Source organism: Galeopterus variegatus, unplaced genomic scaffold, assembly GCF_000696425.1.
Source record: "Galeopterus variegatus unplaced genomic scaffold, G_variegatus-3.0.2 Scaffold793, whole genome shotgun sequence".
In the NCBI taxonomy this organism is placed as follows: domain Eukaryota; kingdom Metazoa; phylum Chordata; class Mammalia; order Dermoptera; family Cynocephalidae; genus Galeopterus; species Galeopterus variegatus.
This window is the reverse complement of record NW_007726904.1, coordinates 487,669-501,490: the sequence shown is the minus strand read 5'-3', so window position 1 is coordinate 501,490 and position 13,822 is coordinate 487,669. Positions and strand designations below refer to the sequence as shown.

At 34.7% G+C, this 13,822-nt stretch overlaps 1 protein-coding gene across 1 annotated transcript in view; it reads right to left on the bottom strand.

Annotated features, from left to right (window-relative positions):
* Positions 1-13,822, bottom strand: part of LOC103590290 (exocyst complex component 1) — a gene marked incomplete at both ends in the record, with an annotated part of 47,601 nt that overhangs the window by 25,940 nt on the left and 7,839 nt on the right. Inside the window, 5 exons of the mRNA XM_008572499.1 lie at positions 5,300-5,409; positions 6,010-6,142; positions 6,351-6,578; positions 8,783-8,970; positions 10,523-10,543. Coding sequence (XP_008570721.1) covers positions 5,300-5,409; positions 6,010-6,142; positions 6,351-6,578; positions 8,783-8,970; positions 10,523-10,543 — 680 coding nt within the window. The remainder of the gene's footprint in view (positions 1-5,299; positions 5,410-6,009; positions 6,143-6,350; positions 6,579-8,782; positions 8,971-10,522; positions 10,544-13,822) is intronic.

The following is a 13,822-nucleotide window of genomic DNA, read 5'->3' as shown; positions in this document are numbered from 1 at the left end:
ACCTCGCTCAGCCGGTGAGCGGGAACCGGTCTGTATTTGAGATCCGAACCCTCGGCAGGAGCGCCGCCGTGCTCCCGAGCGGCGCACTGTAGCAGTGCGCCACCCGGCCGGCCCTGGTTGTGAGTTTTTAAAAAAATTTCTTTTAAACACAGAGCATCCAGAATGAAAAATTCCTGGCCTAGAGGAATAAAGAGTTCCCTAGTAATTGAGAAATACCTCAGAGTAAGAAAGATAAAGGTACAGTACAGTATAAGAAATACTAAATACTAAAATCTCCATCATTATCCCCTCTTCATTAAAGTTTTTAAATCAGTTTGCTGAAAAATTCCCTTCATGTGAGGTTATACCCCCAATTTAAAATGGAAATAAAAAGAAAAATAAGCACCCATTATATAGAAATTACATATAAAACTGTGCAAAACAACCAATATACTTCTTTTTTTTTGTCCTTTTTGAGACTGGCGGCCCCGCACTCAGCCAGTGAGCGCACTGGTCATTGCTATATAGGATCCGAACCCATGGTGGGAGCGCTGCTGCGCTCCCAGCACCGCACTCTCCCGAGTGTGCCACAGGCTTGGCCCTCAACCAATATACTTCTAAGATTCATCTTACTACTTAGGTTAACTTGTGAAACCAAACTAGAAAAGGCAGAAAAGTTTCACAAAACTGGACCAACAAATTCAAAATAACGAGAACCAGAACAGAGAGGCAACAGAAGTTCCCAGCTATCATACATGTTATATACAAGATATATTGTGTATACAGGTCCACAATCCCTTCCCATAATTCTAAAATCCAAAAAGCTCTGGAAACTCAGTTTAAGCTGGGTGCCAAAACTATTTTGATGGTGAAACTTGACGTGCACTGACATGGGGCTATTTATAGTGTTTAGAATGACTATTCATATTTCTTACTGCAGAAACATGCTTGACAGGAGCCATTATATAATATACAGTCTATGGACTGTAGTATTTTTCTAAAATCTGCAAAATTCTAAAAACACAACTGACTCCAAGAATTTTGGATAAGGGAGATATGTGGACATTTTTTTCTGGAATGCTCCCTGAATATAAAACAATCACATTTTCCAACAGAATTGTAAGGACTAAGAGCTACAGTGTTTGAAAACGGAACAATTCTACATATCTTAGAATGTCTGGGCACCCATATCTTTTCTGTGAAGTAAAGGCTAATAATAAACATGAACAAAATTAATAATATTAAATAAAATACATAGGTATTACCACGTGACTATTCTCTATCTCCGTCATTGACAAAGTTCAATTGTAAACACTACAATACAGAAATGTTTTTTAATTGCCACTTCAGAAGGATGATCAGGATTCTACAGGAGCGCATGTATTAGACATACATAGATATAGTTTTAAGAATACTAATGTCTCCAAATTGTGTGTATTTAGTTACACTGATTAAAGGGGAAGAATATTTGATAGATATTATATCTTACGTTTCACAAATAGTCTTTTATTAATAACAATGTTAGATCTCTTTTCATTATCCAAAATAATCCTCCTCATTAATTTTTCTCAATGAATCGAATCAAAGTTATTGATTATCTTCTTCTACAACTATTTACTCACACTATTACATGTTAAGTATATTATTTACTTCAGTGTCAGTAAAGCTCTTCGATCATTAAAAACCTTCTCCTCTTCTGAAAATGGAAGAATTAATTATGAACATCTGTAGAGAATTTTACAGTTTACAAAGCTCTTTCACATATACCACTTTTCAAAGCTTTCTTTTGAAAACAGCATTTTAACATCACTATCTCCTGAAAAATGCACTTCTAATATAAATAACATCATTACCTTCAAACCATTACTACTGAGGTAGATTAAATGTTATTAGTGTTAACAAAAAGATTAATTTTTAGAGAAAATGGTTCCAAAATAAAAATAGGAAAATTAAATATTTAAATTGTTTAATTCAGTCAGTAGTACAGAAACTATCATATCTAGTAACTCTAAATGTGTAAAGAATTTTATTCTTTATATATTTTAACAATAAAGACATTGTTTAAAATTTATTATAAAAAATAATAAATTAGTAATAATAACAATTTATTGACTGTCCTATACCTTGCTAGATACTTTATACATATAAATTCAAATTTTCATAATAACCTTACAAAGTACTTTTCTCCTCATTTAAAAAATGTCAAAACTCTATTGTTAGCATAATTTAAAAATATATTTTTTCCAAATTAATCTGAGAAATACATCTTATAAAAACTTGATGAGATATAAATTTTCAGTAGTATATATTTTACTAGAATTTGTAATAAAATTAGCTGACATTGAATGCTTTGCTATAGTCAAGCACTATTCTAAGTGCTGAACATATATAAACACATTAATCCTCATAACAACCCGACAAAGCAGATATTTTCATTACCTCCATTATTTAGATAAAGCAACTAAGGTGGCATGAAGAGGTTAATCAACTTGTTCAAGGTCAACCAGCTAGGAGGATTTCAAACCCAGGAAATTTGGCTACAGCATCTACACTCTTGAGCACTCTGCTATATTGACTTTCTAACAGAAATGATGCCTCTGGGTCAAATTTTGAATAAATTTTCAAGATTTGGGAACCTTTTCCTTCTGTTATGGCCTATTCATTTTTGTTTTCTTAAAGGAAAAAAATCTGAGCAAAGTTCCAACAAACATCACAAAAATGGATCTTAATCATAATTCTTTCTAAGCTTTTAACCAGAGATCAATCTGTGTTTAGAAAAATGTGACACATGCTTAAGAAAACAACTTTTGTAAAATGATTTGAATATTGGTGGTCTACTGCATAGGTTTTATTTTACTAGACGATATTTCTGTAAACATGTGCTGAAAGATAAATTTCCAAACTTATAAATAGCAAAAAATCTTACAACTTCAGTTTTTTCCTGGTTGTACCTTTAGTTCAAAGCATGCTAGTTCATTTTCATTTTCCCTATAGGTTATTTGCATAACCAGTCTCATGTTGCTAAAGGCAAAGATACAGAATCATGAGTTCTCTGTAGAACCAAAGGGAAAAAAAGGGCAGGGAGCAATTATCCTCGCAAAAACAAATCTTTTAGAAAAAAAACAGGAGAATTTTTAAAAGGACATATTTCCTGAATTTATTAGCCTAATTTGACTGTCTGCTTCCAATATCATAATCCTAATTAGTTTAACTGGTATGATTCTCCTAGCTGAATATCTTTTTAGATACACAAATCTCTAGTAAATATAAAAATTATGGGTCAGAGTCTATAATTTCAGTGGAAGCAGAGTCTGTAAGAGTTAAAAGATCCAAAAGAAGCTAGCTACCTATTAAAAACATTACTCTAATATTGTATTACAGTAAGAAGTGTACATTACATAAAAATGCATTTCAAGTTTCATTAAAGTACAGATATGTAGAAGTATTAATTTAAAAGCTGCATCATAGACAGCATGCTCTGAGTCAGTGATTCCCAAATGCAAGCATGTTTTCACTGGCCTACAGCAGTAAGAAAAAATAAAATGACAGGAGTAAGTTTCTTATAAAGGTAAATATATTATTTTTAAAAGTTCAAAATTAAGTTCTTCCCATTTTTTTAAGCTAAGAAGTCATTTTTTTTTTCCTTTTTGTCTTTTTTACTGACCGGTAACGGGATCGCAACCCTCGGTGTCGCGCCCGTACCGGGGACCGGCAACGGGATCGCAACCCTCGGTATTACGCCCGCACTGCGCTCAGCCAGTGAGCGGGAACCGGTCTCCACATGGGATCCGAACCCTCGGTGGGAGTGCCGCCGCGCTCCCAAGCGGTGCACTCTCCAGTGCACCACTGGGCTGGCCCGCTTACCTCTTTCTCGACACTTTGCAGGTCAAGTGAAATGTTGACGGAGTTTTCCCTCATTTCCCCCTCCCATGCTTAGTCAGGTGGTCTTCCCTTATGCTTCTACAATATCACTCACAACATTTACCGTTCCTGCATATACCTGTTTCCCTTCCCTAGACTGTGAAGTGCTTGAGAGCAGGATCAGCCTCTCATTTCTCCCAAGTCAGTGTCTAGTATGCATCTCAATAACCAGGCAAATAAGTCATTACTAAATAAATGAAGGAGTAAATGAATGAGGGAAAGAATGACAAGAAGAAAAGGCAAGCAGAATGAGATTAAATGCCTTTTTGGCCAAAATAAACTCTGCCATGGGACATTAAAAAACTGCTACAAATATGGTTAATGGGTAGCTTAAATCAGTAAGCTATAATCTATAAAGATTCTGCTGTTGTTAAGTTTAGCAAACTTTATTTAAAAAAAAAAAAAAATCAGAGAAGCTTGAGCCAAATTTGATGTACTCACAGGAACCGAAAGAAAGTAGGACCTGTTATAGAGCTGAAGGAGGGCCTGAGTAAACTAATTGGAAATAAAATATAGTAAATATAATTGTTTCAGAATTCAGAGAAGCTTGAGCCAAATTTGATGTACTCACAGGAACCGAAAGAAAGTAGGACCTGTTATAGAGTTGAAGGAGGGCCTGAGTAAACTAATTGGAAATAAAATATAGTAAATATAATTGTTTCAGAATAAGGCAAAATGAAAACAAAGTAAGAATCCAATGTTTTAGACACAAGTTCTTGATAGAACAAAATTTCCCCCCAATTTTTTTTCACTCAATAACTTTAATAAAAGGAATAAAGAGATGAAAAACATAACAATTTATTATGCCAGATATTAAAATAGAAGGCATTTTAATATCAATATTATTAATCTTAATCCTATTGCAACATCCTTTGTTATAACATCCCTTTCCATATAAAAAATGTAGGCAAAGCGTTTATATGAAGATTAAATCAACTGAAATTTATAGTTGAGCTACTGTCATTTTCTCACATGTATTCTATGTACGTGCTTATATAAGCCTATGACACATTTAAAACATTGAATCAAGTCCTGGTTCTCACCTCAAAATATTGAAAAATAAAACAGGTCCTACAGTAAACATATAACAATTTGGACTTACTTTTATAAGAATGTCTTAATGGTACATGCAATTAATAAACAGTAATTCATTTGATTTCTAGAACCAGAGAGTTTCAGCTGGAAGGAACTAGACTATCCACCTAAGGAGGCAGCTGAGGTCCAAAGTACATCTATGAGCAAATATACACATATTCCAAAATCTTAAAATCACATAAATGTGTGAAGGAATATAGTGCAACCCCAATTAAACATATTAAATTTTTTTGTGGGAATTTAAGTTTAAGGTAATATATAGATAAGCTACAGGAACATGGCAGTTTTAATAAAATAAAATTACCTGCTGAACAAAAACATTGTTGAGGTGACTGGCCAGTCTCCGAGCAAAATGCTCTCTCAAATCACTGAAACGCTGCTGTTGCTCTTTGACTGCCAAAAGCATGTCATGGCCTAAAATCAGAATGACATTTCTTGATTGATTTAATGGGTAAAAAGATCTCCTTGATGTTTAATGAGCGTATTTCTAACAGTATCCATATTTAAGTTTTGAAGAACCCAAAGTTTCACCAGTTTATTCATTTGCTTCATAAAAGGTAAGCAGAAGGGAAAACAGGATAGCACAGTAGTTCTCAAAGTGTGGTCCTGCCTCAGTATTATTATCTGAGAACTATTAGAAATGTGGATTCTAGTACCTCAGCCCAGACCTACTCAATATGAGGATGAGGCCTGGCAATATGTGCTTTAACAAGCCTTCTAGGTGATTCTGGTACACACTCAAGTTTCAGAACCACAGCCTAAATAAACCTTATGCTCTCTGGTTCTGTGGACAGTTCAAAATAGGGGTCAAGTCACTGATGGTCAATCAGGAGGAACTGAAATAAAAGAGTTCTTAGTGTCAATAGAAATACTTTGGGAAATATGTGAAACTTGTTTGAGTAGCTAAAAATGTAACCCTAATCCACTTGTCACATGTATTTGTCAAAATTTATACCAACTTACAGGCTTAGTCTCAGATTCCTGGTTGGATATTATCATCTCCAATGATCATACCTGGTCGAAGAGCTACATTCATGCACTGCAAAAGGGCATCAGCAGCATTGGTGCAGGCCTCAATGCCTCTAGAAGAAGCAAGATCTCCTTCCTGAAGGGCCTTTATATGACCTTTGGCCAAGTCCATGTGGTTCTGAAATATATGCAATTTTACAGACATTTGCATATGTAATTTTGCGAAATTTACAGGTAAGATGCAACTCTATTCCATCACTTGGTCTTTGGAATTATTTTAAATTCTGCTCTCATAAGGAAATTAGAAAATGTTTACAAACAGATTTTACATATTGCCATTAGTTTTTTTTTGTTTGTTTTTGCTGGTAATTTGTAATCAAACTTACCACAAGGAACTCTATCTCAGACAGGAGTTTTACATTATTAGTGTTACTAAGATGAATTAGGTGGTTGCTTTCAGAGATCTGATCCATTTGTTCTTTTACACTTTGGAGCATTTCCTCATAACTGCTTAGTTTTAATTCGATCTGATCTACCTCCTTCAGAGCCTCATCGAGCAACTTCATCAGGATGTTCACTTGTTTTTCAGAGGCCATGATTGACTGGATGTTGGCCTACAAAGTTAAATACAAAAATAACATTTCATGTTATTTAAATGTGTAAAAGCATAAGGATGAAATGTTGCTAAATCTCTTTGAAAGTAGAGGAACAAAAATTGATATACAACTACACATCTACATACTTTAGTTTATTACTTTATGTTTATGTTCTACTTTTTACACAGTATTTCATGAAGGTATACTTGCTTCTATATCAAAGTTAGGGGCCAAGTTTCAATATTTTATATTTCCGCAGACTGTACAAGTAGGCTTCTGCTCCAGGTGTATCAATAGTAATGGCACATTCTCATTTCTGTAAATTTAGAGGCACGAGGCCATGTCATCTCTAACATTTCTTCCAATTCTACCAGCTACAGAAATTTTCTATATGTCTAGACTGTACAAGTAGGCTTCTGCTCCAGGTGTATCAATAGTAATGGCACATTCTCATTTCTGTAAATTTAGAGGCACTAGGCCATGTCATCTCTAACATTTCTTCCAATTCTACCAGCTACAGAAATTTTCTATATGTCTTAACATCTTCTAGGGTACATCAAAAAGTTCATGGAAGGATTCATATTACCTTTAATCCTATTTTCAATGAACTTTCTGAAGTACACGTATATGTGAAACCCTAAATTAAAGCATAATCACCTATGTAATATTTGAGTGTAGACCGTAGCAGCAGTATACCAGTCTTTCAAGGATACATGGAACTAATTTATAACTGTAGTATGATTAGCACTATCAGGATGCAGAAGAGCATATGACCAAAAGAACTCCTTTATCATCTTTTTTCTCTCCTCTTTCAATTTGTAACTTTTTTTTCTAGGGAAAGCAGTAACAAACCATCATTGCCTTATCACTGTTTGCTAAGTGATTCTGACTATTGATTCTGAATTCCCTGAAATAAGGAAACTGCTAAATCCAAATTAAACTACAGAGCAATATAATGACTTGGAACATATATGCAATATTAATTAGAAAAGAAAACATAAACCACTAAGCCACATTAAGAAGGCAAGAAACACGGTATGATGGAAAACTTAGACAAGGAATTAAAAGAATATCACCGTACAGTTGATGCTGTGATTTCACACACATTTTTTTCTATAGTAGTCCCAATAATTCAACTGTAAGTGCAACCCAACTATAAGGCTCAGCAGTGCTCAGAACCTACTGACATCTCCTAAGTAACAGAGCTTGGGTTTGAACCCACCCAGGATAATTTCTATTTTAACATATTGAAAACTCTTCTAGGCTTTGCTTCCAGTGAGTTTGGTAAACTTGTAAGCTTGGACTACAAATGCAATATCCCTGGGCCTGGGTTAGACCCCATGACTTCTATACCCTTCATGTACAAAACACCAAAATTTCAAGTCTTTAAAATATTCTTTATTCTTCTAGGTATTTCTTAAATGCTTACCTTTTCTTAAAAACAAACAAAAAAACCCTAAATGATTTGTTTTAGACTATTCTCAAATAAATGGTGCTGTGCATTTAGATTACAGACTAAAAAAATGTGCATACAATTAAAAAGCTCTATTCTTTTTTTTTTTTTTTGTCTTTTTCGTGACCGGTAAGGGGATCGCAACCCTTGGTGCGGTGTCGCCCACACCGCGCTCAGCCAGTGAGTGCACCGGCCATCCCTATATAGGATCCGAACGTGCGGCAGGAGCATCGCTTTGCTCCCAGCGCCGCACTCTCCCGAGTGCGCCATGGGCTCGGCCCTAAAAAGCTCTATTCTAATATATTTTAGTGGAGAAGTCAAAGATCTTTTTTTCCTGGCTCTCCTGTTTTCACCACACTTTTTCTGCTCATTAGTAAATGATTCATTTCTCTCTTTTTAATTTGTATCTATTCTTTTTCAAACCACAAAAATGCTGTTCTTTGGCAATGAACTATACTGAGGTGTTTTAGAGGCCAGGGAAATAAACTCCTAAGATGGTTTCTGATTGCCTACTTTTTACTTCCATCACTTCATATCAAGAACCTCCCCAAATCCAGAGCCTCAGCCAACTGCCTTCATAGCTTAATAGGAATGGTTCTATCTTTTGAATGAGAACAGTGAAAGATTGATGATGGAGGGTAATGTGCTTGTAAAGACAGCAATAATCACACTCTAAAGGCTTAAGTGCTGAGGCAGTAAAAATATGAACATCACCAGTGTTCTCAATCCACTACACATCACTTATTCATAGATTATAAGAAAAACTTACCCCATCTAGCACCTGTAGTTCTCTGGACAACTTTTCTGCAAAGGCCTCAGCATTAGAGATTGCATATTCACAGCCTTCCATCATTATTTCAATATCCTGCTCTTCTCTTGCATTTAACTCTTGGTATTCATCTACCGCTTCTTCATCACCTCCTGTCACACTCTGATTTTCTCCACTTGGAACAGATTCTTAAAGAGGGTAAAAAAAATCAAAATAAAATAGTCAAAAAGTGGGAAGGACTATAATATGGTACTAATAGCTAGGTAAGATCAGTTACAAGCACAGGTCACATTTAGTGGCTGAAAAATTGGAAAAATGATTCAAAATATATGGGGAAAAACCCTTCATTTTTATAAAATATTACATGTTAATGAAATAAAGTCCTATTAAAAAACGAATAAAAAAGCATGCAGTCTAATTCGCTGACTTATAAGTGCTAAACAGGCTTTAGTCACAACTTACCAAAACACAATTAAATTAAAATACAAAAAAAAGCACAAAAACACACGGAAACAAACTGAACCTTTTTTCCATACCTGACGTAGCTGTTGCTCTGACAAAACAGTGATAACAAATTCAGTACACATGAAAAAAATTTGCTTTCCTTTTTTCCCCCAGGTAACACTTTTCTTTTGTTATTATTGTTCTTTCATCTTTGTTATATGCATATTTTTTCAAATAACTTTTAATTGAAATGAAAAATGCATCTATAATCCACAATTTATTTTGGACACTGAAAATATTAACTGAATTTTCCATTTCTTTGTTTTAAAAAAATGCTACATGCATCAATAAAATTTCTAAAGATGAGCTACAGAAGTTTTCTCACTAAGAGCAACAACATCATGGCTGTTTGAAATCACAAAAATTTATAGGTCTCCATGATTCATAACAAGACCAAGAGGCCAAATCTGAAGGGCTTTCTGGATAAATGCTTCAGTTCTTTTTTTGTTTTTTTTTGAGAGAATGCACTTGGCATGTGTACACTTTACATAAAGCTTGAGGTTAGGAGAGGCATAATAAAAGAAACCATTTTTAACCCCTAAAAGGTTATTTTACCACACTAAATTAAAGTTACTGATTTCCATAGACTTAATGGGACATGACTTAAATAAAAAACTCAGGATGCTCTTAATATTCATTATTTTATATGAAAATGAATATTTACATTAAGCATGACTTGAAATATGTTCATTTGTCCCAGAACAAAAATAGAATTCAAAGTCACAACGGATTTACTCTTATGAAGGATAATAAATTAGGCAGATTTAGATCACAGCCCAGAAAAAAAAGGAGAGGACTAAAACTTTTGGGACAGGCAATAAAAGATTACAATATATAAATATAAGTTCTATAGAGATGTTTTACTCAGCTCCCTGTCCTTTGAATGAATCCGTTTTAGTACATGCAGAAATGTTAAACTGTCATGTGTGACTGCTTATGAGCCACTAGGGGGCAGGGAATGCCCAAATCATTCTGCACAGCTCCTCATACAAGTAGACACTTAAAGTAAACAAATATTTTAAATGATCATAATAACTGCTTCAGAAATATTTTCTCTCCCATGAAACAATACTTTGGAAGCCAATAATAAATACTATCATTAATTTTATTACTAAATGGATTTTGTAATAATAAACTTGTTCCTGTATACAATTTCATAAAATATGCAGTTAGCAGTACATAACAATGGCAAGTAATAAAAACATATGGAATAGAATAAGAAAAGGTGTTACGCACCTTCTGTAACTTTAGGCAGTTCTGGAGAATAAAAAGGTATGAAAAAAGCAGAGGAAAGTAAGCAAAGAATATTAGCTGGGTAGTAAAGTATACAGGTTTAAATTTTTAAAATATTACCTGTATCTCATTTGAACTTCAAGCAAATTTAAGGTTCAAAAGACAACATCAAAGTCAAATACAAAGTGGAAAGATCTCTACGAAGATAAAATTCCAGGGTTCATTTTTCTTATGAATTTTCTGATAGTGACTAAAAGTATATTTATCTTTGTATTTTCTCTCAGTTTTTAAAGAAACAGTAGTGACTAGTTTATAGAGGAGAAAACTGGGAACAGATCATTTCCTGGGGATTATTTTTAGGTCAGCTGTGACTCATGCATTTAGTCTAGTTATTTTCACTCAAGGCCCAAAAGCTTTGCCCAGACATTCCCTCACAAAGAATTAGTCACAAAACACTGTTAGAAAGGACAAGAATGAGGCGAGTAAAAAAGCACACAAGATATCAGTTCAAGCTGGCATTTAAGGATTTGAGTCAATGATTTTTAAAAAATCTGGCTACAAGTAAAAGAAAGAAAAAGGCCAAACAAAAAACTTCACTCTACTTTAATTGCTAAAAAAGTCCTATTATAAAAACCTTATCCTGCTGAGAAACCCCAATTATTAACCTGAACATTCAATAATCTTCTATTAAAAACTACCAGAGTTGCCACTGCTCGCATTTATAATTAGAATAGTCTTACTTGGATGATTATTTAGCTCTCACAAAGAGGTGATAATAAATTTTTATTTGTTTTCTAACATCACCCAAAGCTTAGAGACATTTATTTATTTAATCTTCTATTAAAAACTACCAGAGTTGCCACTGCTCGCATTTATAATTAGAATAGTCTTACTTGGATGATTATTTAGCTCTCACAAAGAAGTGATAATAAATTTTTATTTGTTTTCTAACATCACCCAAAGCTTAGAGACATTTATTTATTTTTTTTATTTTTATTTATTTATTTATTTTTTTTCCTTTTTGTCTTTTTTCGTGTCCGGCAACGGATCGCAACCCTCAGTGTCGCGCCCGTACTGGACCGGGACCGGCAACGGGATCGCAACCCTCGGTGCTGCGCCCGCACCTCGCTCAGCCAATGAGCGGGAACCGGTCTGTATGTGGGATCCGAACCCTCGGCGGGAGCGCTGCCGCGCTCTCAAGCGGCGCACTGTAGCAGTGCGCCACCAGGTCGGCCCGAGACATTTATTTTTTTAAAAAATGGAATTAATGGCCATGATTTCAAGGCCCATTAAAATAAATTTGTAGACATTAATAAAGTTATTCCCTGAACTCCACTAAACCAAAGCAACAGTTCTTGATTTGTAGAAAGTGATTTTCAAAACAAGATTTTTAAGAATCTTCTCAGTATTCTTAAAATTGATCTTAATTAGGGTTAGTGTATATGAACATGAAAATGTCTACACTTTTGCTTTATGCCCTGAAAAATCAAATGCCCTTTTTTTTTTTTTTACAGTTAAGACATTTCATTCTCAAAAACAGCAATACTATTCTCAATAATTCTGGTAATATTTCTTAATGAGGTAGATCCAGGTAAGGTATGCATTTTCCCATACTGTTGTTGCAATTTAAAAATACATCTTAGGGAATAAGTAACATCTGGAAATAAATAATATTTGAAAATAGAACAGCAAGCTTGTGAATTATTGACTCATCAGAATGTTCAATCATGAAATGATAAAATAAGTCATTCAAAGTAAATTAAATCACAATTCAAGGTATGAAAAACCACCATAAATTTTTTGAAGGTCATTCCTTCAACACACTCAATTGCCAAGACATTGGGGATTAATGTTAGTGAGATGGCAACTGTGGGGGTTCCTACACAAGACCAGCCCCACTAGGGGGAGCGTCACAGGGTCTGACACATGTAACTTGCCTCCTCTGTCAGTTCCAAGCATCAAGCCTAAAACTAGTAGCAGGCTCACCAATTTATAAGTGCTGGGAAAGAATACTACATTTAAGGAGAGAAAGGTCCATGGCCATGTAGAAAAAGGAATAAGTAAAACAAAACAAAAAAGAGACGAGGAAAGTGACTAAATAATAGTGTGAAGCATCCAAAACTGCCACTTTTGTAGGTTAAAATGGTTGAATATGGGCAATTTCAGATGCTTCAACATGTTAAAACAGAAGATTCTCTTTTTAAATGCTACTATAAAACTTTGGACAAATTTAAGTTTTCTACTATATAAATTAGGACAAATCTAAGTTTTTTCCTCAATAAAGAAGAGCAACAACTCTGTTCACCTGTATACTTGCTGTTATTTGAACTGCTTTGTTTGGGATAAAGAATACAATACTAATTGCAACCACAAGGCATACAGAACCATTTTCTTACAATGATTATGTCTTTATGAAAGAAACTCTAAAAATATAAAATCTCATTGTACATTTTCAATAATTAACAGTAGAGTTTTTGTCTTAAAACAAAATAATCCATAATAACATTCCTGAAGATATACTGATCACAAATATCCTAATTAACTTCACGTCTAAGAATTTTATACTGATAATATAATAATAATAGCTAGCATTTATTGAGCACTTACTATGTACCTGGCACTGTTCTCATCATGTTCATATATTAAGTAATTTAATCCTCACAACAACCCTATGAGGTAGATTCTATTATCATCTCCATTTCTGAGATAAGGAAACTGAAACAAAGAGATTAAGTAACTATGCAAGGTCACATAACTAGTAAGTAAGTAGCAAAACCAGGATTTGAACCCAGGCAGTCTGACTCCAGAGTTGTGTTCTTTGCCACTATACCTACATTCTGCACAAAAATACTGCTACAAGGATATTCATCCCAGAGCTCTTTAAAATAAGTAAAGAATGGAAAATTAAAAATAAATTAGTTTAGGGCCAGCCCCGTGGCTCACTCAGGAGAGTGCAGCGCTGGGAGCACCGAGGTCGTGGGTTCAGATCCTATATAGGTATGGCCGGTGCGCTCACTGGCTGAGCATGGTGCAGACCACACCTTGCCAAGGGTTGGGATCCTCCTTACCAGTCAAAATAAATAAATAAATGAATGTGGTGTACTTTCCAAGAACAAATGAGGTAAAAAACAAGGACTGTGGGCCGGCCTGGTGGCGCACTGGATAAGTGCGCCGCTTGGGAAGCGTGGTGGTGCTCCCGCCCGAGGGTTCGGATCCCACATACAGACCGGTTCCCGTTCACTTGTTGCGCGAGGCGCTTGGGTTATCCGTTTCGTTTCGATTCCGATGTCTTTTTTCAGTACG